The sequence below is a fragment of the Zophobas morio genome, unplaced genomic scaffold, assembly GCF_036711695.1.
Source record: "Zophobas morio isolate AGI-343-1 ecotype UQ-CSIRO unplaced genomic scaffold, CSIRO_AGI_Zmor_V1 ptg000041l, whole genome shotgun sequence".
NCBI lineage: Eukaryota > Metazoa > Arthropoda > Insecta > Coleoptera > Tenebrionidae > Zophobas > Zophobas morio.
The window spans coordinates 1,116,087-1,143,532 of NW_026972146.1; the positions used below are offsets into that span (position 1 = coordinate 1,116,087).

Here is a 27,446-nt window from a genome sequence, read left to right on the forward strand (position 1 = left end):
AAATTGGAAAAATGGAAAAAACGAAAAATGGGGAAATTAAAATACACATCTCAAAAATTGAAGATTTAAAAAAACTAAAACCGCAAAATAAAAAAATAACAAAAGTCGAAATTTCCAATTTCAAACTCTTCGAATTTTGAAAAATGGAAATTAAAAAATTTTAAATGTCGAATTTTGGAAAAAACGAAATATCGAAGATGTAAAATAAAAAAAGAATGAAAAATTTGAAAAATTTAAAATGGAAAAACCGAAAAATCGACTTTTGAAAAAACGATAATCATAAATTCAAACATTTTATGAATCCGAAATTCGAAATACAGAATTTCGAAAAACTGAAAATTCAGAATTTGAGCTATAGAAAAACGCCGAACTTCAAAAGTGTGAAAATTGAAGAAACGAAAAATCGGGAAATTAAAATTCCAGATCTAAAAAATCCTAAATCCAAAAAATCGAAAAACTGAAAAGCGAAAATTTTGAAAAATCGAAAAATTTAATAAATTGAAAATTCATCGAAAACTCAAAAATTGGCATTTCGAAATTTTGAGTTTTAAAAAATCGAATTTCGAAAAATTTAGAATTAAAAAAAAAATTAATTTTGGTTTTTGGAAATAATACTTTTGCAACTCCATCTGTTCGTTAAACGGCAATAAAAAACTTACGTGCGTCTTTATCGTCCAAGGTGTCCTCGTTAACGTCACACAACGGACCTCTCAAAGCCTTGTTCAACTGCGCATAAATAAACTGGCCTTTACACTCCCTCAAGTGCGCCAAAAACCACCTCTTCACGCGGAGAGTCACCGCAGAAACATCCTTTTCCAGAATTAACTCCACGATCACTTTCCAGTTCTTCGAAAGTGAAAAAAATTGTGCATTTACGGCCTTCGTGATGGCAATTTCTTTCTCCACGTCGCTAATTCCGTCCGGTAAAAGCAGCCTTTTCGCCGCCTGTGCCCTCATTTGACAAGCGTTGTGAGTCCCCTTGCAATCCCAAACACACACACCATCATCAGTGGGTTTCACCAAAAACGAAACGTCAGCGTCAATAACGTCCCTCAAAAGCTTCGTTACAAGCATAAACAAAGTATGTACCCATTTCTGCGGATCCTGGTTTTCGTTTCTTTTGATCCTGTAACTGACGACGAGATCTTGTTCTTGATGCTTTAAAATGACCGACAACGAGGGGGTTTTTAAATCACGAACGGCGCATCGGCAACGTCTGAAGAACACAGAGAGATCAGTGTCCATAAGGTGCATGGTCACGTTTTTGTGGAGTAGAAAGGGGTCTTGGACGTCTATATACGACCCCATCGTGAATTCGATACCTTGATTTAGGTAGCTTTGGAAACCGTCGGGTAAGTCCAGAGGACTCAATAAACACACTTTTTCCACAAGTACGCCGAAATAAGGCGACACAACGTAGGAATTGTAGTCGAACGAGTGATAGAACTCGAAGAACCCGACAACGAGATCGAAAAGAGCCGACCCTTTGAGGAGGTTTGACGCTTTGGAGCTATCCACCGTGCTTTGGAAGTACGACGTCATTTCGCCTACAGGCGGGAATTTAAACACCACCTGGAGGTAAAAAATTGTCATGAGAGGCAGCGACTCATTGGTGAAGTTGTTGTTATCCCAATCAAGCCAGAACTTGGCGATGGTCATCAAAGAGGAAATTCGCGGGTCCAAAGACATGTAGAACTTGATCAACTGGCTGGTTTGTAGGGGTAGTTTACTTTTCAAGTTCAACTCAAAAATTGTGTTCGTCGGGACGTGGTTGCCTTTGATTGAATTTTCGCAATTTTCTAGCACGAACACGTTGGAGAATACGTCGTTTTTGGTGAGCAAATCGTGGATTGTGGTTGAGGTGGATTCCTCGAGTGTTATGTCGTGTACGCACATTTGTATGAACTTGGAGTTCGACCAGGTGCAGCCGGTGATGTTCGCGTCGTAGATGTCAAACTTGATGGTCGGGAAGTTTGGAGATAAAGTTGATGTCAAGTCCCGGATAAGCATCGTCTGGTGGACTTTCATTTTGTCTTTGTGTGGAATCAAGTTGTTTTCTAGAATGGCTGCTTGGTCTGGGAATGTTTTGCCTTCTTCGAGGGACTGTAGGAATGAAGGTTGATCTGAAAAATGACATTAAATGACAGTGTATATTAAAGTCCGCAGCTAACCAATCAGAAATTGAAAAATCAAAATTTCGAAAAATTGGCACTTCCAAGTTTTGAATTTTAAAAAATCGAATATTCAAAAAACTAAAATCGCAAAATTTAAAACAAATCGAAATAAAAAAATGTTTAATATCGAATTTTGGAAAAAACGAAAAATCGAAGATCTCCAATCCAAAAAATTGAAAAATAGAAAAATTTAAAATGGAAAAACCGAAAAATCGAATTTTGAAAATTCGAAACTTGAACAATTGAAAAACGCAGAATTTCAAAAGTGGAAAAATTAAAGAAATTTCGAATTTTGAGAAATCAAAAAACTGAAAAGCGAAAATCCAAAAATTTCAAATGTCGAATTTTGAAAAATCGAACAATTAATAAGATTGAAAAATCGAAAATTGAAATAACGAAAATGGAAATTTCGCAAAATTGGCACTTCGAAATTTCGAATTTTAAAAAATCGAAAATTTGAAAATTAATCGAAGATTCAAAAAAACTAAAATCGCAAAACAAAAAAAAAAACAGTTGAAAAATCGAAACTAAAAAATTTTAAATGTCTAATTTTGGAAAAAACGAAAAATCGAAGATCAAAAATTCAAAAAAGTTGAAAAATCGAAAATTTGAAAAATTAAAAGTGGAAAAACCGAAAAATCGAATTTTGAAACAACGATGTTCAAAAATTTGAAAAATCTGAAATTCGAAATTTAGAATTTCGAAAAATTGAAAAATGCAGTACTTCAAAAGTGGAAAAATGGAAGAAACAAAAAATGGGGAAATTAAAATACATACCTAAAAAATTCTAAATTCAAAAAATCGAAAAACCAAAAATCAAAGTATGGAAATTCGAAATTTCGAATTCTGAAAAATCGAGGAACAAAAAATCGAAAAACTGAATTGCGAAAATTAAAAAAATTCATATGTTAAAATTTGAAAATTCGAAAACTTCTAAAAATTGGAAAATCGAAAAATCAAAAATTGAAATAACGAAATTTGAGAAGATTCAAAAAAAATAAAACCGCAAAATAAAAAAATAACAAAAGTCGAAATAACGAAATTTGAAATTTCGAAATTTTGAATTTTAAAAAATCGAAGATTCAAAAAAAATTAAACCGCAAAATAAAAAAATAACAAAAGTCGAAATTTCGAATTTTAAACTTTTCGAATTTTGAAAAATCGGAAATTAAAAAATTTTAAATGTCGAAAACTCGACAATGTAAAATAAAAAAAAAAGAAAAATCGAAAATTTGAAAAATTAAAAATGAAAAAACCGGAAAATCGACTTTTGAAAAAACGATAATCATAAATCAAAAATTTGACAAATCGGAAATTCGAAATACAGAATTTCGAAAAATTGAAAAATGCAGTACTTCAAAAGTGGAAAAATGGAAGAAACGTAAAATGGGGAAGTTAAAATACATACCTAAAAAATTCTAAATTCAAAAAAGCAAAATTAACAAAAAAAAAACATAATTCCAAATTTCCAATTTCCAAGTTTCCGAATTTTGAAAAAACGAAATTAAAAATTTTAAATGTCGAATTTTTGAAAAATAAAAAAATCGAACATTGAAAACCCAACAAATTGAAAAATCAAAAATTCGAAAAATCCAAAAATGGAAAAACCGAAAACTCGAACGTCGAAAACTCAAAAATTCGAAATTGAAAAAATCGTGAGTTCAAAAAAATCGATAATTCGAAAAAAAAAGAAAAATCGAAAATTTGAAAAATTAAAAATGGAAAAACCGGAAAATCGACTTTTGAAAAAACGATAATCATAAATTCAAAAATTTGATAAATCTGAAATTCGAAATACAGAATTTCGAAAAATTGAAAAATGCAGTACTTCAAAAGTGGAAAAATGGAAGAAACGAAAAATGGGGAAAATAAAATACATACCTAAAAAGTTCTAAATTCAAAAAATCGAAAAACCAAAAATCAAAGTATGGAAATTCGAAATTTCGAATTCTGAAAAATCGAAGAACAAAAAATTGAAAAACTGAATTGCGAAAATTAAAAAAATTCATGTTAAAATTTGAAAATTTGAAAACTTCTAAAAATTGGAAAATCGAAAAATCAAAAATTGAAATAACGAAATTTGAAATTTCGAATTTTAAACTTTTCGAATTTTGAAAAATCGGAAATTAAAAAATTTTAAATGTCGAAAACTCGAAGATGTAAAATAAAAAAAAAAGAAAAATCGAAAATTTGAAAAATTGAAAATGGAAAAACCGGAAAATCGACTTTTGAAAAAACGATAATTATAAATTCCAAAATTTGATAAATCTGAAATTCGAAATACAGAATTTCGAAAAATTGAAAATTCAGAACTTGAACAATTGAAAAACGCCGAACTTCAAAAGTGTAAAAATTCAAGAAACGAAAAATCGGGAAATTAAAATTCCATATCTAAAAAATCCTAAATTGAAAAAATCCAAAAACTGAAAGCGAGAATTTTCAAGAATCGAAAAATTTAATAAATAGAGAATTTGCCACTTCGAAATTTTGAATTTTAAAAAATCGAAAACCAACAAAACAAAGTTCGAAAAATTTTAAAATTAAAAACCTAAAATTGCAAAATTAAAAAAAAAAACAAAAATTCCGAATTTCCAATTTCAAAGTTTCCGAATTTTGAAAAATGAAATTAAAAATTTTAAAAGTCGAATTTTTGAAAAACAGAAAAATCGAACATCGGAAAGCCGACAAATTGAAAAATCAAAAATTCGAAAACTCGAACGTCGAAAAATCAAAAATTCAAAAAACCAAAATTTGAAAATTCCAAGTTTCGAAATTCGAAGAATTAGAAATCGAAAATTAAAAAATTGAAGATGCGAAAAACCGAAAATTCGAAATTGAAAAAATCGTGAGTTCAGAAAAATCGAAAAATAAATCAAAAACTGAAATACGGAAACTCGAAATTTCGAAAATCTGCAGATTGAAAATTCGAAACCACCGATTTTCGAAAACTCGATAATTCGAAAATCGAAAATCAAATAATAGAAAATTCAAAAACTCCAAAGTCGAAAATAGAAGATCCAAAAACTTTAAATATCGAATTTTGAAAAATCGAAGATTTGAAATTCAAAAAAATTGAAAATTCGAATTTTCGAAATTGAAAAAAATCGTGAGTTCAAAAAAAACGAAAATCTGGAGATTGAAAATTCGAAACTACGACTTTCGAAAAATCGATAATTCGAAAATCAAATAATCGAAAATTCAAGAAATCTAAAATTTTAAACGTAGAATTTTGAAAAATGGAAGATCCAAAATTCAAAAATGTGAATATTCGAAATTGAAAAAATCGTGAGTTCAAAAAATCGAAAAATAAATCAAAAACTGAAATACGGAAGTTCGAAATTTCGAAAAATCGGCGATTCGGAATTTCCGATTTTGAAAACTTGAAAACCTGGAGATTGAAATTTCGAAACTTCGACTTTCGAAAAATCGATAATTCGAAAATCAAATAATCGAAAATTCAAAAAATCTAAAATAGAAAATCTAAAAATATTAAATGTCGAATTTTGAAAAATCGAAGATCCAAAATTCAAAAAACTGAAAATTCGAAATTTCGTATTCTAAATAGGTCTAATGGAAGAATTGAATAATTGGAAAGTCGAAAATTCGAAATTGAAAAAATCGTGAGTTAAAAAAAATCGAAAAATAAATCAAAAACTGACATACGGAAATTCGAAATTTCGAAAAATCGGCGATTCGAAATTTCGGATTTTGAAAAATTGAAACTCTGGAGCTTGAAAATTTGAAACTTCGATTTTCGAAAAATCGAGAATTCGAAAATTAAACAATCGAAAATTCAAAAAATTTAAAATAGAAAATCCAAAAATGTTAAATGTCGAATTTTGAAAAATCGAATGTCCAAAATTCCAAAAAATTGAAAATGGGAAATTTCCAAATTTGAATAGCTCTAGTAGAAGAATTGAAAAATCGAAAAACCAAAAATCGAATAATTGAAAATCGAAATACGGAATTTCGAATTCTCAAAAATCGAAAAACTGAAAAGCGAAAAAAGCGAAAATCCAAAAATTTTAAATACCGAATTTTGGAAAATCGAAAAAATTGAAAAATTGAAAAATCGAAAACTCAAAAACTAAAATACCAATTAAAAAAAAACAATCTGAATTTTGAAAAATCGAAATTAAGAAATTTCAAATGTCGAATTTTTGAACCGAAAAATCGAACATCGAAATTCCAAAAAATTGAAAAATCAAAAATTCGAAAAATCTAAAATGGAAAAACCGAAAACTCGAAAGTCGAAAAATCAAAAATTTAAAAACCAAAATTTGAAAATTCCAAGTTTCGCAATTCGAACTTGAAGATCGAAAATTCAAAAAATTGAAGATTCAAAAAACCGAAAATTTTAAATTGGAAAAATTCGTAACTTCAAAAAAATAGAAAAATAAATCAAAAATTGAAACTCGAAATTTCGAAAATATGGAGATCGAAAATTCGCAACGTCCGACTTTCGAAAAATCGATAATTCGAAAATTGAAAATTCAAACAAAAACTCCAAAGTCGAAATTAGAAAATTCGAAATTTTAAACGTCGAATTTAGAAAAACCGAAGATACAAAATTCAAAAATTTGAAAATTCGAAACTGAAAAAATCGTGACTTCAAAAAATCGAAAAATAATTCAAAAACTAACATAAGGAAATTCGAAATTTCGAAAAACCTAAAATAGAAAATCTAAAAATTTAAAATGTCGAATTTTGAAAAATCGAAGATCCAAAATTCCAAAAAATTGAAAATGCGATATTTCTAATTTTTAATAGGTCTAATAGAAGAACTGAAAAATTGAAAAATCGAAAATTTGAAACTGAAAACTCCTGAGCTCAAAAAAATTGAAAAATAAATCAAAAATTGAAAGACGGAAATTCGAAATTTCGAATTTTGCAAAATTGAAAATCTGGATATTGCAAATTCGAAACTTTGACACTCGAAAAATCGATAATTCGAAAAGCAAATAATCGAAAATTCAAAAAATCTAAAATAGAAAATATAAAATCCAAAAATTTTAAATGCTGAATTTAAAATTTTTGGATTTTCTCAGGTCGAAGATCCAAAATAAAAAAAAGTGAAAATTCGAAATTGAAAAAATCGTCAGTTCAAAAAATCGAAAAATAAATGAAAAATTGAAATACGGAAATTTGAAACTTCTTTCGAAATTGAAAATTCGAAACTTCGATTTTCGAAAAATAGATAACCAAATAATGGAAAATTCAAAAAATCAAAAATCGAAAATAGAAAATCCAAAAATTTCAAATGTCGAATTCTGAAAAATCAAAAAATCGAAGATCCGAAATTCAAAAAAATTGAAAATTCGAAATTTCGAAGTCTGAATAGGTAACAGGCGAACTGAAAAATTAGAAAATCGAAAACTCAGATAGGAAAATTTCAAAAATCGAAAATAGCAAATTCGAAAAATCGAAAATTCAAAAATTCGACATATCGAAAATTCGAACAATCGAAAATAAAAAAAAGCTGAACAATCGAACACCGAGAAATCGACATATCAGAAAATCCAAATTGGTCAAAATAGAAAATTTTCAAATCGGAAAATCTAGAACAAATTCGAAAAATGGTACTTCCGACTGATTTTGGCAAATGACATACCGTCTAAGAAAATAAAGGGTGGGTGGGCGGGGCTAGTATTTGTTAAGATAAGACTGATTTTGGCAAATGAAATCCTTTAAGAAAATAAAGGGCGGGTGGGCGAGGAGAGTACTTCTTAAAAAACGAGTGATTTTGGCAAATGATATACCCTTTAAGAAAAATAAGGGCGGGTGGGCGGGGCTAGTACTTGTTAAGATAAGGCTGATTTGGCAAATGATATACTTTAAGAAAACAAAGGGCGGGTGGGCGGGGCTAGTACCTCGTAAGATACAAGTGATTTTGGCAGATATACTCTAAGAAAATAAAGAGCAAATGGGCGGAGCTAGTACTTCTTAAAAGACGACTGATTTTGGCAGATGATATACCCTTCAAGAAAACAAAGGGCGGGTGGGCGGGGCTAGTACCTCCTAAGGTACGAGTGATTTTAGCAGATATATTCTCTAAGAAAATAAAGGGCGGGTGGGCGGAGCTAGTACTTGTTAAGATAAGGCTGATTTGGTAAATGATATACTTTAAGAAAATAAAGGGCGGGTGGGCGGGGCTTGTACTTCCTAAAATATGACTGACTTTGGCAGATGATATACCCTTCAAGAAAACAAAGGGTGGGTGGACGGGGCTAGTACCTCCTAAGATACGAGTGATTTTGGCAGATATATTCTCTAAGCAAATAAAGGGCGGGTGGGCGGAGCTAGTACTTGTTAAGATAAGACTGATTTTGGCAAATGATATACTTTAAGAAAATAAAGGGCGGGTGGGCGGGGCTTGTACTTCCTAAAATACGACTGATTTTGGCAGATATACTCTCCAAGAAAATAAAGGGCGGGTATATGGAACAAGAATTATACACCCTGAATTTTTGAGAATTTTTGGACGACTTTTTCAAAAATGAAATTTTCCCCCCTTATGCAAATTTCGACCTATTTTCGACGATTTTCGAAATTTAACTAAATACATTTTCTTGTGGATTTCAGGCCGCAGAAGTCACTTCTGGCCAAATTTCTTCGATAACTCGAACTGTTTTTCGACAATCGATCATTGAACTATCGCAATTTAACTAAATACATTTCTTTGTAGATTTCATGCGTACAAATTGAAAAATCGAAAAACTACAAAATTGCCACGACGAAAACTTGAGAAATCTAGAAATTGAGAAATAAAAAAATCGAAATACCGAAAAACCAAAAACTAAAAATCTAAATCAAACTTACCAAACACATCAAACCGTGGCACGTTCTCCTGAAACTTCATCATCCTCGTGTAAAAAATATGAATAGTGTGAAACCCGAAAAAATCCGGCTTGGGAAAACTCAAAACCATTTTCGACGGACACTCGCTAAACTCCAACCGGACATCCACTTCCCTCCTCGAATTTTCATCCAGTACGTTCGAAAAAAACTCCACATCTCCATCCCAAGCAGTGCTCCCGGAAAAAACGCACCTCACCTTCTTCAAGTACTTCCTGAACTGCTTCTGCGAGCAAAAGTCCAGCCGGCACGAAATCGTAAAAAGCCCGTCTTCGCTCGAATTTTTAAAAGTGGCAGCCAACAGTTCAACGGCGATTTTCTGGAAGCCATCCACCATCATTTTCTTCCAGCGCTGATGGTCGACCCTTGTGCGGTTAACCAGTTCAAAGCTGGGATGGTCCTGCCTGGGTTGGATTAAAGCTGGTAGAAGGTCGACTTCGCCGTTGTCCACCAAACTCAAACTCTGTCTGCACCGATGAGAAAACACGGCAGAAGTAAAGTAGGACTTTGGCTCCATCATGGTTGTACCGGATCGGTACGGATGCTCGATGAACAAAGTAGATAACATACTTTTCTTATGGTTGGAATTGGTTTTAAACGTTGCGAAACCGTTAAGTGGTGCAACCACTCGAGTGAAATAGTCGAACTCGGAATAGAATTTGAAAAAACCGCGAACTAGCTCAAAAATCGTGGCACGCTGAAGCGCAACGCTCTTGAATTTTAAATGTCTAAAAACCGGTTTGTCAACGTTCCGTTGGACCAAAATGTCAGCTATCGGAGGAAGCTTGTACGGTTCTTGCTGTAGAAAAAAAATCACCAACAAATACAGCACGTCCGGTACAAAAGTGTGTTTGGTCGGTAGGTAACAAGAGTTCCAATACTTGACAAAAAGACAAAGTTGCTGGACTTTCTCGTCCAAATTCATGTAATAATTGAACATGACGGTACCCGCCTTCTTGGACTTTTGTGTTACGTCTATTACGCACACGAGTTGTGTGGGTACGTGGAGGCATTCTACGACTTTATAAGTAGTCTTGGGGATCAATCTGGCGTTTACGAAATTTTTACTTTCATCGAGTAAGCTCATCACTTCTTCTAGTTTTCTTTTTTCGGTTTTACGTTTCGCTTTCATCCCTGCGCGAAAGTGTACAGGGCTGAGATGGGTGTACATTTCCATTAATGCTGCGTCTCCGAGTCTCTGAAGTATTTTGATTAGTGATCCCAAGTCTGATACTAAATCCCTGTACACATGCCAAAATTGCAAGTCGATTGTGGTTCTGTTTGGTTGGAGCGTTTTTACAAAGATGGCGATTTGCTCGGTGAAAGTTGGTATTTGTTTTAGTTTGCTGATTAACTGGTTTTTCAAGCCGTTGATGCTTTCTGAAACGATAAACAAGACCAAGCTAAAGATATTTATATAATTTTAGGTTGGATTGGCTAATTAATCAACGAGAACGATGACAAGAAGATACAACTACTGAGGAACTAAATGGAAAGAGAGAAGAATAATAATAACTCAAGGAGCAGAAGAACACGTTTGTTTAATTTTTCAATATTCCAATTCAGTTTTTCGATGTTTTAATTTTTCTAGTTTACAATTTTAAATTTTTCAGTTTCTCGATTTTTCAATTTTTTGATATATGTATATTTCAGTTTTTGAATTTTTCGAATTTTCATTTAAAAATTTTAAAATTTCAATTCTGGACTCATTAATTTTTGGTTTAAAATTATTCAGTTTCTGGTTTTCAATTTTGCAATTTTTCATTTATACATCTATCAATTTTTAGAATTTTCAATTTCTAGATATTTTAATTGTTCGTTCTTTCAATGTTTCAATTTTGCAATTTTCAATTTTCCGATTGTTCAATTATAAGATATTTTAAATTTTTCATATTTCCTGTTCAGTTTGTTAATTTTTCGATTTTTCAATTTTGATAATTAATTTTTCATTTTTGTACTCAAAAAACGACGAAAAGTTTTTATGGATTTTTTGTTTCTCGATTTTTCTAGTTTTGAATTTTTCAGTATTTGATTTTTTAATTTTCCAATTTTTTTAAAGTTTTCTGTTTTAAATTTTACAGTTTCAAAATTTTTCACTTTCTGAAATTTTTCGTGTTCTCAAGTTCGGAATTTTTCAGTTCTCCGAATTTTTTGTCGATTTTTCAATTTTTCAATTTTCAACTTTCGGATTTTCAAATTTTCAGTCGGTTTTTCAATCTCCCTCCGTTTTAATCTCTCGTTCTTTCCACAGAAAAAGCATTTTTCGATTTTTCGTTTCAATTTCTGTATTTGAAGTTGTTCAATTTCCCGATTTTTCGAGTTTTGAATTTGTCAATTTTTCGAAGGTAATAGATATTTTAATTTTTTAATTTTTCATTTTACTCATTTCTTCCAATTTAAATTTTTAAAATATTTCAACTTGATTTGTTTTTATTTTTGACATGACATTTTTATGGATTTTTTTGTTTCTCGATTTTTCGTTTCTTCAAGTTTTCGATTTAATTTTTCAATTTTTCGTTCTTTCAATATTTCAATTTTCAAAGTTCGTCTAAATTTTTCAATTTCTGAACTTTTCGTGTTTTCAAGTTCTGGATTTTCCAATTTTTCGATTTTTCAACTTTTTGATAAGTATTTTTAATTTTCGATTTTCCGTTTTTCCGATTCAACTTTTCGAGTTTTCAATTTAAAATTTTTCAGTTTTGATTTTTTCAGGTATTTGATTTTTCAATTTTCCGATTTTTATTTTTAAAGTTTTCTGTTTTCAATTTTTCAAAATTTTTCACTTTCTGAATTTTTCGTGTTTTCAATTTCGGTATTTTTCAATTCTTCGATTTTTTTGTCGATTTTTCAATTTTTCGATTTTCCATTTCTTCAATTTTTCCAATTTTCAGTCGATTTTCCAATCGTCATCCGTTTTAAACTCTCGTTCTTTCCATAGAAAAAGCATTTTTCGATTTTTCGTTTCAATTTCTTATTTGAAACTGTTCAATTTCCGGGTTTTTCGAGTTTTGAATTTGTCAATTTTTCGAAGGTAATAGATAGTTTAATTTTTTAATTTTTCATTTTACTCATTTCTTCCAATTTAAATTTTTTAAATATTTCAACTTGATTTGTTTTTATTTTCGGATTTTTCAATTTCCGAATTTTTCAATTTTTCGATTTTATGAATTTTCGTGTTTGCAACTTCTGGACTTTTCAATTTTTTTTTAAATTTCACGATTTTGCAATTTTTCAATTTCTCGAAAGTTCAGATTTTAAATATTTTCAATTTTAAATTTTTCTATCAATTTTTGGAATTTTTAATTTCAGGATATTTTAATTTTTCGTTCTTCCAACGTTTTTAATTTTCAATTTTACAGAATTTTTCAATTTTTCGATTATTCCGTGTTTGGATATGTATTTTAGTTTTCGATTTTTCGTTTCTTGAATTTTTCGACTTTTCAATTTAAAATTTTTCTACTTTTTCAGTTTTTAGAAATTTCAATATTTCGTTCTGTCAATGTGCCGATTTTAATTTTTAAAGTTTTTTTTTTTCATTTCCAAATCTATCAATTTTTGAAAACCTCGACTTTTAGATATAAATTTTAATTTTTCGATTTTCCGTTTCAACTTTTCGAGCTGTCAATTTAAAATTTTTCAATTATTTGATTATTTAATTTTTCATATTTTCAACTTCTGCATTTTTCAGTATTTCAAAACTTGAATTTTTCGATTTTAATTCTTAAAGTTTTCGGTTTTACAATTTCCCAATTTTTCACTTTCGAATTTTTTAATTTCTGAATTTTTCAGTTTTCATTTATTTCAGTTTTCATTTAAAATTGTTCAAATTTTCGAATTTTCAACTTCTGGATTTTTCAATTTTTCAGTCGGTTTTTCAATCTCCATCCGTTTTAAGGTCTCATTCTTTCTATTGAAAAAGCATAATACATTTTTCGATTTTTCGTTTCTTCAATGTCTGTATTTGAAATTGTTCAATTACCCAATTTTTCGAGTTTTGAATTTGTCAAATTTTCGACCGCTTTTAGATATTTTAATTTTTCAATTTTTCATTTTTCTCATTTCTTCCAATTTAAAATTTTTCAATTTTATAAATTTTCGTGTTTTCAACTTCTGGACTTTTCAATTTTTAATTCAGTTGATAAATATTTTAATTTCTCGTGTTTTCACTTATTCGTTTCTTTATTTTTCGACTTTTCAACTTCTGAATTTTTCAATTTTCGATTTTTTATTTCCAAATCTATCAATTATTTTAATTTTCAATTTATAGACATTTATTTTAATTTTTCGTTCTTTCAATGTTTCAATTTTACAATTTTTCGTAGAAATTTTTCAATTTCTGAATTTTTGGTGTTTTCAACTTCTGGATTTTTCAATGTTTCGATTTTTCGATTTTTCAGTCAGTTTTTCAATCTTCATCCGTTTTAATTTCTCGTTCTTTCCATTGAAAAATTAAAAAACGAAAGATTAAAAAATCAAAAATACAGAAGTTGAAAAATTTTAAAATGGATAAATGAGTAAAATGAAAATCTAAAAATTAAAATATAATGAACATCCGAAAAATCGACAAATTCAAAAGTCGATAAATTGAACAACTTTATCTACAAAAATTGAAGAAACGAAAAATGTATCACGCTTTTTCAATGGAAAGAACGAGAAATTAAAACGGATGATGATTGAAAAACCGAAGAAATTTTAAATTGAAAACTCGAAAAGTTGAAACAGAAAATCGAAAAATTATGGACAAAAAAATCAAAAAATTGAAAAATCTAGAAGTTGAAAACAACATGAAACATTCAGAAACTGAAAAATTTAAAACGATTAACTGTAAATCGCAAAATTGACAGAACGAAAAATTGAAATTTCTAAAAACTGGAAAAGTCCAGAATTTGAAAACACGAAAATTTATAAAATGAAAAATTCGGAAAAATCAAACAATTAAAAAAAAATCAAATTGGAAAATTGAAAAATTTTAAATTGGAAGCAATGAGTAAATTGAAAAGTCAAAAAATAAAAATATCCAAAAACTTTCTAAAAATTGACATATAAAATTCGAAAAATTGAAGAAACGAAAAATCGAAAAATGTATCATGCTTTTTTAATGGAAAGAACGCGAAATTAAAACGGAAATTGAAAAATCCAAAAGTTGGAAATTGAAAAATTAAAATACAAATCTAAAAATTCTAAGAATTGCAAAAATTCAGAAGGTGAAAACACTAAAAATTCAGAAATTCAAAAATTCAAAAGTGAAACATTGGGAAATCGTAAAATTTAAAACCGAAAGCTTTAAAAATTAAAATCGAAAAAATCAAATTTCGAAAAATCGGAAAATCTAGAACTTGAAAACACGAAAAATTTAGAAACAGAAAAATTTAGAGGAAACATTGTAAAATTGAAAATTGACGAAAAATTAATATATGTATCTAGAAATAAAAAATCGAAAATTGAAAAATTCAGAAGTTAAAAAGTCGAAAAATAAAGAAACGAATAAGTGAAAACAGGAGAAATTAAAATATTTAACAACTGAATTTAAAATTGAAAAGTCCAGAAGTTGAAAATACGAAAATTTATAAAATCGAAAAATTGGAAAATTGAACAATTTCAAATGCAGAAACTGAAGAAACGAAAAATCGAAAAATGTATTATGGTTTTTCAATAGAAAGAATGAGGTATTAAAACGGATGAAGATTGTGAAAAACCGACTGAAAAATTGAAAATCTAAAAATTGACAAATTTTAAATGTAAACTGGAAAAATTGAAAAAATGGAAAATCGAAGAATTTGAAAAATGCAGGAGCTGAAAACACGAAAAATTCAGAAATTAAAAAACTCAAAAGTGAAAAATTGGGAAATTGTAAAACCGAAAACTTTAAGAATTAAAATCGAAAAATTCAAGTTTTGAAATACTGAAAAATGCAGAAGTTGAAAATATGAAGAATTAAATAATCAAATAATTGAAAAATTTTAAATTGACAGCTCGAAAAGTTGAAACGTAAAATCGAAAAATTAAAATTCATATCTAAAAGTTGACAAATCCACAAAAAAATCGAAAAATGGGAAAATTCAGAACTTTATAACACCAAAAATTCAGAAATTGAAAATGAAAAATTCAAACATTGAAAGAACGAAAAATTAAAATACCTAGAAATTGAGAATTCCAAAAATTGATAGATTTGGAAATGAAAAATCGAAAAATTGAAAAATTCAAACTGAATAATCTAAAACCTAAAACTTTAAAAATTAAAATCGGCACATTGACAGACCGAAATATTGAAATTTCTAAAAATTGAAAAATCGAAAATTTGAAAAATTTTAAATTAAAACGTCGAAAAATTCAAGAAACGAAAAATCGAAAACTAAAATACATATCAAAAAACGGAATATTTGAAAAATTGAAAAATTCAGAAATTGAAAAATTGTAAAACTTAAAACCCAAGACTTTAAAAATTAAAATACGAAAAATTAAAAAATCGAATAATTGAAAAATTCAAACATTGAAAAATTTTAAATTGAACACTCGAAAAGTTGAAACGGGAAAACAGAAAATTTAAAAATTCAAATACATATCTAAAAGTTGACAAATCGCCAAAAAAATCGAAAAACTGAAAAATCCAGAACTTAAAAACACGAAAAATTCAGAAATTGAAAAATTTAGACGAAAGATCGTAAAATTGAAAATTGAAAACGTTGGAAGAACGAAAAATTAAAATATCTAGAAATTAAAAATTCCAAAAATTGATAGATTCGGAAATCAAAAATGGAAAATTTGAAAACTTTAAAATTAAAAAATCGAAAAATTGAAGAAACGAGTAAGTGAAAACACGAAAAATTAAAACATTTAAAATTTGAACTTTCGAGAAATTGAAAAATCGCAAAATCGTGAAATTAAAAAAAAAAATTAAAAAAATCGTAACATTGACAGAACGAAAAATTGAAATTTCTAAAAATTGAAAAATTCAGAAATTGAACAATTTCAAATACGGAAATTGAAACGAAAAATCGAAAAATGCTTTTTCTATGGAAACAACGAGAGATTAAAAGGGATGAAGATCGAAAAATCGACTGAAAATTTGAAAAATCCGAAAGCTGAAAATCGAAAAATTGAAACATTTTAAACTGAAAATTGGAAAAATTGAAGAAACGGAAAATCGAAAAATTACAATATACATCTAAAAATTCGACGAATTGAAAAATTCAGAAGTTGAAAACACGAAAAATTCAAAAGTGAAAAATTTTGAAACTGTAAAATTTAAAACAAAACTTTAAAAATAAAAATCGGAAAATTGAAAAATCAAATACATAACTGAAAAAATCAAAACTTGAAAAATTTTAAATTGAAAACTCGAAAAGTTGAATCGGAAAAACGGAAAATCGAGTTTAAAATACTTATCTAAAAGTTGAAAAATTGGAAAATCCAGAACTTGAAAACACGAAAAATTCAGAAATTTGAAAATTTGAAACATTGAAAAGACGAAAAATTGAAAAATTAAATCGAAAAATTGACGAAACGAAAAATTGGAAAATTCAAAACTCGAAAAATCGAGAAACAAAAAAATCCATAAAAATGTCATGTTTTTTCAGTGCAAGAGTTATTATTATTCTTCTCTCTTTCCATTTAGTTCCTCAGTAGTTGTATCGTATCCGTTTTAAGGATGAAGATTGAAAAACCGACTGAAAATTTGAAAAATCCGAAAGTTGAAAATCGAAAAATTAAAATATACATCTAAAAATTGAAACATCGACAAAAATTCGAAGAATTGAAAAATTCCGAAGTTGAAAACACGAAAAATTCAGAAAGTGAAAAATTTTGAAACTGTAAAATTTAAAACAGAAAACTTTAAAAATAAAAAACGGAAAATCGAAGAATTGAAAAATCCAGGAGCCGAAAACACGAAAAATGCAGAAATTCAAAAATTCAAAGTGAAAAATTGGGAAACAGAAATTTTAACAATTAAAATCGAAAAATTCAAGTTTCGAAAAATCGAAAAATGCAGAAGTTGAAAATATGAAAAATTAAATAATCAAATAATTGATTTTTTTTTAATCCAGAACTTTTTCCTCAGTTTTAAAAATCAGTAAACTAAGAGATTTTTGATCATTTTCTGGAAAATCGACAAATCGAAAATTCAAAATTTGAAAAATCCATCAATTCAAAATGTTAAATTGAAAACTCGTAAAACTACAAATCGAAAATTCAAAATTTGAAAAATCCATCAATTCAAAATGTTAAATTGAAAATTCTAAAACTACAAATCGAAAAATTGCAAAATTAAATAAAAAAAAAACACTAAAAAATCCTGAATCAGGAAATTGAAAAATTTTCAAAATCCAAAAGTCTACATCAGTTAAAAAAATGCTCAAACTGCACATATAAATAACACAAACTTCGCAAAAAATTAATAAAAAATGGTAAAAAAATCGGGAAAAAAATAAGGGTTTCTGCAGGATTTCGATTTACCTGGTTCTGTTGGCACCATCAACAATTTGGTGTACAGCACATGAACAAAGTGCGACTTGTCGTTCCCTTTCACCACCAAATCCACTTTGAACGGATTTTCAGAAAACCTTAACTCCACTTGAACCATATTATACGCCACAAGTGCTTGATTCTTCAAAATGTGCTGGGTAACGTCACCATCATCACGTTTCTCCGCCGGCAACTGCTTCAAAACCTCAATCCAATTATCCCAGATATTAACCCATTGATACACCACATACTTCGTCACACCACCAACCGTACAACTTTCAATGAGACTGCACCCCAGAACCCCCCGCATTATATTTAACGCGTTAACTTCGACAAAATCCCTCCAAAATTTATCATTTTCGATACGACAAGTACCGAAGATTTTGTCACGACGAAGACTAAACAAAGAGGTTAGATTTTCAGCGAATGCTTGAACGGCTGAGCGACACATCGCAGCGAACTCTCCGGACTCTTCTCTGGATATAGCAGCGCTAACGTTCTTACTATGTTCAAACGGATCCTGGATACAAAATCCACAATTTAGGGTGAAATCGCCGGTTGCTTGAATGTAGTGTTGATACCAATCTGGCTCTCTGGAGGAATTCAAAAAGGAGCGTTTGTCGACAAGAAAGCCGCACAATGGCGACACAACGTTAGACAGATAACGAAAACTCGAATAAAACCGGAAAAATCCGCGCAGTAGCTCACAAATTCCTTCTCTCTTCAAATTTTCGTCACTAAATTCGACTGGTTGAAAATCGCCTTCGGAACGCGGAATCAGCAACTGCTTGACTGAAGGTACCTTGTAGGGGGCATCTTGGAGGTAATAAATCACCATCAGACACAAAGCGTAGCTGCTGATAGCTAGTTCGTATTTTAGGTTCCAAAATTTCACAATTTTCATTAACACGGGGATTTTTTCATCGAGGCTGCAGTAATATTTAATCAGATTGGTTGTCTTCAAGCTTAATTTGTTGCTTAAGTTAAGCACGCAAGTCGCCTGAGTTTCAACGTGTCGCCATTTAATCGAGTCTTCGGAAGTCGAAATGTTGCAAAATTTGCCACAATTTAAAAACAAATTTTCCAACTCTTTTTGACTGTTGGTCGTTCCTAGATCGATGTAGATGTCGTAACTGCTGTCGGCGAAGTCTAAATTTAAGAATCTGGATCCGTATGGGTGTATTGAATGGTCTGGAAATTTCTCGGTCAGGATTGACGTCAGGTCTTGTGAAATAATTTGGTAATTTTTGTCTACTTCAGCGCGATCGGTGAGTAGGATGTTATACAAAATTAAGATTTGGTCGGAGAACGTGGCGCCCTCTTTTACATAGTCCAGGATGTCTGGAGAAATAGCCGGTGGTGAGTTCGCTAGAAAAGAAAAAAATCGTTGTGGGTTTACACACTTGAACAGAGTTGATGTCGCAATAATTTTATAACAATAATTTTCAGCAATTATTTAACGGTCTATATTTTTGAAATCTTCACGACAGTTTACCTCCACTAAATTTTGAATAAAAAAGCAAGAATCTATCAAAACGTCAGTTAATTCAAAAAGAGGCCACGTCATCACCCGGAAACTCAACTAAATACAATCAAATCAATCCAATTTCTTATATAAATTATAACATTTGATTTTACGAATTTCGTTTATTTTTTTATCTCTGTACCTAAGTTAAAATACGTCTGGATTGTTACACTGGACAAGAAAAACGTCAAAGAAGCCACAAAAAATGACAAAAACGACGATAAAAAAGGCGTAGATAAACGAATATGACAAAAAAAAAACAGAAAAATGGGAGAGCAAAAAAGTTACAAAAAAAAAGGTGACAAAAAATGGAGAAAACAAAAGTGTCAAAAATAACAAAAAAAAGGCCCAAAAAAGTATTAAAAAACGGTACCAAAAAAAAGAAGACAACAAAAAAACGAGGAAAAATCCACCAATTATTCAATTTTCAATTTAAAATTATAAATTGAAAGAATTATTGAAAAAATAAAGAAATTGTAAAAAGGGAAAATTGCGACATGAAATCGAGAAAATGAAAATGAAAAATGGAGAATATGAAAAACTAAAATAGAAACATTCAGGAAACGAAAAATTAAAAACGAGCAACTTAAAAATCGAAAAATGAAAAATTGTAAAATCCGAAAACTGAAAATGAAAGAAAATGAAAAAACGAAAAATTGTTCCTCAAAGATAAATAAATTCAGATTTTTAAAAAAAAATTATTTCCAAAATCGCCAATTGAAATCCTAATTTTTAAAAATTTCGAAAAATTAGCATTTCACCCCGAATATTTCGAAAATTTTGACGCCCGATCCTAACACCCTATATTTTTAGAACCAGCACATCAAGATCTATAACCTTGAATACGAAAAAAGAAAAAACTTTGAGACGATATTAAAAAATCGAAAAATCTAACATTTAAAAACCTTTAATTCAAAGTCAAGAAATCGAAAAACCCAAAATTGAAATCGAAAAATTGAAAAATTCCAGAACTGAAAAGACGGAAAATTGGGAAATCGAAAACTGAAACATCAAAAGATCGAGAAGTTGAAACATTGAAAAATCTGAAAAAAAAAATTAAAAATCTAAATTTCAAAAATTGAAGAATATTGAAAATTGCAAATTCTAAAATTTAAAGGTCTTTAATTTAAAGTTGAGAAATCGAAAAATCCAAAATTTAAAAGATCGAGAAACTGAAAAATAGGAAAATTGAAGAACCGAAAAGTGAAAAATCAGAACATGGAAAAATTACAAATTGAAACATCGAGAAAGGAAACATCAAAAAATCGAGAAATCTAGAGGCCGAAAAATTGAAAAGTCGAAAGATTGAAACTTGAAAATTGAAAATTTTTTTAAAAATGAGAAGTCGAAAGATTGAAAAGTCGAAAATTGAAACATTTTTTAAATTGAAAAAAAGATAAGTTTGAACATACAAGAAATTGAACAATCGAAATATCGAAATAGAGAAAAATCCCAATACTGAAAAATTGAACAACTAAGAAAACGAAAAAACGAAAAATTGAAAAATTAAAAATCGAGAAAATGAAACATTGTAAATTAAAAACTTGAAAAAATGAAGAAACAAAAAATAAAAAAAAAGTAAAAAATCGAAAATAAAAAATTGCAAAAGTGAAAAATAGCAAATCGAAACATTGGAGAGACGAAAAATTGTAAAATTGAAAAAATGAAACTTGAATAAACGAAAATTTATAACAAGTCGAAACATTGAAAAATCAAAAAATTGAAAAAAGAAAAAAGAAAAAACCAAAAATTGCGATATAGGATAAGCAAATATATTTTGACTAAAAATGTATTATGCTCTATATAACCTTCAAACATCTGCAAGATTTCAAAGCACTCGGTTTAGCAGATTCAAAATTAAATTGCAAACTGTTGTTTTATAGCTTTGATTTTTTTTTCCAAAAATCTGGTGACAAAAAATGAGCAACAAAAAACAATAAAAATCCCCAAAAACTGCAGCAAAAAGGGGACAAAGAGCTGAAAAAACGCGTGCGAAAAAAGAAGGAAAAATTCGACAAAAAATGCGGACAAAAAGGCAAAACAAAAGAACACGACCAAAAAAACGACTAAAACGGAGGATAAAAAAAAAGATAAAATATGACAAAAAAGGAACAAAAAGAACGAAAATAAAATCTACATAAAAAATGAGAGGGGGAAGGTTGACAAAAAAGGGACCAAAAACAAGACGACAAAAAAAGGGCGAGGAAAAAAACCACAAAAAAAAAGCAAAAGGGAAAGACAAAAAAGGTGACAAAAAAGCGGCAAATAAAAAGCTATAAAAATGAAAAAAAAAGAGAAAAAAGATCACGACAAAAAGTCAATAAAAAAATATTTAAAAAACACAAACACGGATAAAAATATCAAAAAAATAACAAAAAATACAAAAACAAGGAAGAAGTGTCAAAAGGGAACAAAAAACAAAAAACTAAAAAAAACAACTAAAAACTAAAAAAAAAACAACAACAAAAAATATCAAAAAAAGAAGACAAAAAAACTAGGAAAATCAACCAAAATATGTTGACAAAAAATACGATCAAATAGAAGACAGAAAAAAGGAAGATCTAAAAGTCGATTAAATGGGAAGAAAATGCACAAAAAATTGGGGACACAAAAAATCATGGCAAAAAAAATAAAAATTACACAAAAAATGTGTTAAGAAGCGATTTAAAAAACGCTAAAAGCCACAAAAAAAGACGAAAAACGATGAAAGACTTGACAAAAACGCCACCTAAAAATTTTGCAAAAAAGGCTTAGAAAAAAAAAGGATTTAAAAGCGCGGAAAAAAGGCGACAAAACATCGAAAAAAAAGGAGTCAAAAGAACAAGTCTAAAGAAAGAAGAAAAGGCAAAAAAGCGATAAATGAACGACAAAAAATGTGCAAAAAAAATAAAGCGCCAAAAAATACAAAGAAAAGAAAAGAAAACACAAAAAAAGTCAGAAAAAAGATCCACAAAAAATGCGCCTAATACAAGGCATAAAAAGGGACGACAAAAAAGCGGTAAACAAAAGGCTATAAAAAAAATTACCAGAAAAAAGAAAAGAAAAAATCGCGACAAGTTAATAAAAAAAAATAAAAAACACAAAACCCGATTAAAATACAAAAAAAATGTGACGAAAAATGAGCGACAAAAAACAATAAAACTTGCAAAAAAACTGCAGGAAAAGAGGGAGAAAGGGCTGAATCAAGGGCACGAAAAAAGATGGGAAAAAGTGGACAGAAAATGCCGACAAAAAGGGAAAACACAAGAACATCACCAAAAAAAAAAACACTAAAACGGAGGATTAAAAAAAAGATAAAATATGACAAAAAAGGAACAAAAAGGACGAAAAAAAATCCACATAAAAAGATGGGAGAGGGAAGGTTGACAAAAAAAGGAGCAAAAAGGTGACAAAAACAATGAAGGAAAGTGTTAAAAAGGGAAACCAATAAAGAAACAACAAGAAATTCTAAAAAAAGTACCAAAAATAGACCTAAAAGTCGATAAAATGGGAAGAAAATGCACAAAAAATTGAGGACACAAGAAATTGAGGGTACAAAAAATCATGGCAAAAAAAAATAAAAATTATACAAAAAATGTGTTAAGTGATTTAAAAATCGCCAAAAGCCACAAAAAAGACGAAAAACGATGAAAGACTTGACAAAAACGCCACCAAAAAATTTAGCAAAAAGGAGGGAGAAAAAAAAAGGGTTTGAAAGAACAAGTCTAAAGAAAGAAGGAAAGGCAAAAAGCGATAAATAAACGACAAAAAATGTGCAAAAAAAAAAACAAAATCGGCAAAAAATAAAGCGCCAAAAAAAAAACGACAAAACGCGAAAGAAAACACAAAAAAGTCAGAAAAAAGGTCCACAAGGAATGCGACTAACAAAAGGCAGAAAAAAGGACGACAAAATAAAGGGAAAGACAAAAAAAGGTGACATAAAAGCGGTAAACCAAAGGCTATAAAAATGACCAGAAAAAAAAGAAAAGAAAAAAATCGCGACAAGTCAATAAAAAAAACTTTTAAAAACACAAAAACCGATAAAAATATACAAAAATTAACAAAAAATACACAAAGTTGACAAAGCGACAAAAAACAATAAAAATGGCAAAAAACTGCAGGAAAAGGGGGAGAAAGGGCTGAATAACGGTTCACGAAAAAAGTTGGAAAAAAGTGGACAGAAAATGCCGACAAAAAGGAAAAACAAAAGAACACGATCAAAATACAAAAAAAGACTAAACGGAGGATACAAAAAAAGTAACAAAAAAAGGTGACAAAAAAACAAAAAAAGTGTCAAAAAGGAGAACCAAAAAAACCGGCAAAAAACATGCTAAAAAAGTAACAAAAAAGAAGACAAAAAAAAACGATGAAAAAATCAACAACAAAAAATGTCTACAAAAAATGTGATCAAATAAGGCACAAAAGTTCATAAATAGAAAATGCGCAAAATTGGGGAAACAAAAATAATAAAAAGAACTCAAAAAATATGACAAAAAGTGATTTAAAAAAACGCCAAAAGCCTCAAAAATAATGAAAAAACGATCACTACTCACCAAAAAATTTAACAAAGGGGGAAGGAAGGGCATTGAAACGTGGAAACAGACGATAAAAAGTCGATAAAAAAGGGAGTCAAAAAAACACGTCTAAAGAGCGAAGAAAATCTACCCAAAAACAACAAAATTGACAAAAAAAGCGAATAACAAAAGGCAAAACGATGACAAAAATATCCAAAAAGATACAAAAATATAAAAAAAGCAGCAAAAAGGGGAGAAACGGCTGAAAAAAGGCGCACTAAAAAAGATGGAAAAAGTCGACGAAAAATGGCGATAAATAAGGAAGACAAAAGTACACGACCAAAAAACAAAAAAAAAAAACGGTCTAAAACGGGGGACATTAAAATAAGATATAATCAGACAAAAAGTGACAAAAAAAAGGAACAAAAAGAACGAAAACAAAATCCACATAAAAAGACGGGAGGAGAAGGTTGACAAAAAAAGGCGCCCAAAAAAAATAAAAACGGGCGAGGAAAAAATCCACCAAAAAAAGCAAAAAGATATTATGGAAACCATTTTTTTGGAAAATAAAATTAATAAGAAATATTGATTGCAACAAAACGAAAGACACCAGGAAGTCAAATTAAACTTCTGTAATGCAAATGTTGGCTTTGATGACAATTTTATATTGTCAAAAAATCTCGGCAAATAGTTAGAATTTGCATAAATTATACTAAACCGTTCTATAGGATTTTTTGTACGAAAAAGGAAAAAACTCTTTTCAACAATACGTAACGCGAAAAACTTACCATCCACAGCATCACCAGAAAATCTTCTCCCCAAAAACTCCTCCGTCTTCTCCCGCTCCTCCAAAAACCTCCCCAACTTAATTTTCAAAAACTGGTCGATATGTATAATCCCGCGTTGTTTACAACTTATCACAATTTTAACCCTCCACGGGTCAGGAACGAAAACCACGTCCACGACACTCTGCATACAGTACTTTTTCGCTGAAAATTCCTTAACAATGTGAGAAGTCAAATGAATTTCTTTCTCGAGTTCACCCATATCGGACGGGAAATCACCGACTTTCTTCGAAGCTACCATTCTGTTCTCAAGAACCGGGCATTTCGACTTGACTTTGAACTTCAGCGGCTCAGCACTCGGACCTTCAGTGAAAGTGCAAGCTAAAACTTCGCATAACGTTGCTAAAATCACGCGCTTAACGAATCTCCTCCACTCGGCAAAATCTTCTTCGCTGTCTTTATATATGTAAAACGAGCCACTATTTAGTGGCAGTCGTTGCGCGCCAAGAACGAGACGGTGGAGAAGTTGGTTTTCACCTTGCGAAAAAAACTCCAAACTGGTACTACACAAAGCCAGAAATCTCCTACAACTTTCTGGAGTTAACAAAGGACTGGCTAAATTTTTCGTATGTTCGAACGGGTCCTGCGTACACCATGTTCGTTTCACTGGAAGCATCAAACCTCGTTTATTGTAATCTTCCGGCAAATCAAAAGGCTCCATGAAGCAAGTTTTCTTAACAGCATAACCCAAATACGGCGACACAACATAATCAAAATAGTCGAAATTTTCGTAGAACTTGAAGAAACCGAACACCAAGTCGTCGATTGTGGCATTCTCAAGCTCGTCGTTTGTGTACTCCTGAGGCGCGAAAGCGCAATTCCACCCACGTTCCATTTCCGGAACTACGTCCCTCTGAAGCTCCACCACCGACGGTAATTTGTACGGTTCTTGTTGTAAATAAAAAATCACCAGCATGTACACAGCTTGCGGTGAGAATCTAGCAATCTTGTAACACATCGTCCAAAACGCGATAAACAAAACCAACGAATATATTTTTTCATCCAAACTCAAATAATACTGAAGCAACTCGCTTTTCCTCAACGCTAATATATTTCCATTGGTCAACCTGCACTTAATCTTAGTTTCTACGTGCCTAAATGTAATTGTCCACTCTGGACAATGTGCGTTTAAAATCACGTAAAATTTTCCGCTTTGAACGAGTGCGTATTTTATCGCTTGTGGTTTCAAATTTTCTTCCGGTTCTTCCAAATACATTTCTATGTGATTGTCGTGGATTAGCAAACCCGTGGCCACCTCGCTATGTAAGTGTACTTTGTGGCCAGGCGAGAGCGAGTCCAAAGCTGCGGTCAAATCGTCACAAACAATCGAAGAATTTTTTTTTACTTCAGCTGCGTCGTCGCGTACTTGATTGACAAAAACGGCGAGTTGTTCGTCGAAAGTTGGCAGATCTTTGACGGCGTTTGCCACTTTCTGTGTGAACTGGGCGAAGTCTGCACAAAAATTAAGCAAATATATAAAATAAATGTAAATTATTCACGATCTTTATATAGTAAAGTAGGCTTTGATATTTTTTCTTTAAGTTGGATAAACTGATTTGATGATTTAGTTTTTTGTCTGTCAGTAGTCTGATTGACATTTGCTTTGAGCTGGATTGCCACTTTTCTACTTCATTTATTTATTAATTAAAAACAACGAAAAACTAAAATATCTAAAAATTGAAAAGCCGAAAAATCTGAAAAAGTGAAAAACCGAGAAATTAAGTAATCGAAAAATTAAAAATTGAGAAACGGAAAACTGCAAAGTTGAAAACAATGAAAAATTAAAATAACCGAACATTGAGAAAACGATAAGTAGTTCATAAATCGGAAAATATCAAAAATTTGAGAAATTGAAAAACCCAGAAATTAAATGATCGAAAAATTGGAAAATCGAACACCGAGAAATTGTATAATCAAAAATGGAAAATTTAAAAATTGAACACTGAAACATCGAAAAACTGAAACATTAAAAATCTAATACATATTCGAAAACTGAAAAATTGCAAAAATGAAATATCGAAAAATTCAAAAATTGAAATTCGAGAAATAGAAAATCAACAAATTGAGAAATGTAAAAATCTAAAAACTGCAAAATCGAAAAATTAAAAATTGAGAGACGAAAAATAGCAAAAATGAAAACAACGAAAAATTATAAAGTGATAAAACGAAATATCACAAAATTCAAAACAACGAAAAATTAAAATATCTTATAATTGAAAAATGGAAAAATGACATGTCCTGTGAAAAAATAGGGGGCGGGTGGGCGGGGCTACTACTTGGTAGAATAAGACTGATTTTGGCAAATATCACATATAAAAATTAAAACAACCAAAAGTTGAAAAATCGGAAAATGGGAAAAAATCGAAAAAACAGAATATTAAAAAATGGAAAAATTGTAACAATGACACATCGAAAAGAATTCGAAAAATTTAACAACTTAAAAATTAAAAACTGATAGACAAAAAAATCACAAAATTGAAAACAACGAAAAACTAAAATATCTAAAAATTGAAAAGCCGAAAAATCTGAAAAAGTGAAAAACCGAGAAATTAAATAATCGAAAAATTGATAAGTCGGAACACCGAAAAATTGTATAATCAAAAATGAAAAATCGAAAAATTAAAAATTGAAAGACGAAAAATGGCAAAAATGAAAACCACGAAAAATTATAAAGTGATAAAACGAAATATCACAAAATTCAAAACAACGAAAAACTAAAATATCTTAAAATTGAAAAGCCGAAAAATCTGAAAAAGTGAAAAACCGAGAAATTAAATAATCGAAAAATTGAAAAGTCGGAACACCGAGAAATTGTATAATCAAAAATGAAAAATCGAAAAATTAAAAATTGAGAAACGGAAAACCGCAAAATTGAAAACAACGAAAAATTAAAATAACCGAACATTGAGAAAACGAAAAGTAGTTCAAATCGGAAAATATCAAAAATTTGAGAAATTGAAAAACTCAGAAATAAATGATCGAAAAATTGGAAAATCGAACACCGAGAAATTGTATAATCAAAAATGGAAAATTTAAAAATTGAACACTGAAACATCGAAAAACTGAAACATTAAAAATCTAATACATATTC

The 27,446-nt window shown here is 29.6% G+C and overlaps 1 protein-coding gene across 2 annotated transcripts in view; it reads right to left on the reverse strand.

Annotated features, from left to right (window-relative positions):
- The window catches only part of LOC135140984 (uncharacterized), a 77,016-nt gene that overhangs the window by 33,985 nt on the left and 15,585 nt on the right, over positions 1-27,446 (reverse strand). For both annotated transcript variants that reach the window (XM_064071749.1, XM_064071750.1), the window contains exons 4-7: positions 24,299-25,807; positions 17,484-18,860; positions 8,994-10,409; positions 660-2,123 (exon numbers count right to left, since the gene is read on the reverse strand). In XM_064071749.1, coding sequence (XP_063927819.1) covers positions 660-2,123; positions 8,994-10,409; positions 17,484-18,860; positions 24,299-25,807 — 5,766 coding nt within the window. The remainder of the gene's footprint in view (positions 1-659; positions 2,124-8,993; positions 10,410-17,483; positions 18,861-24,298; positions 25,808-27,446) is intronic.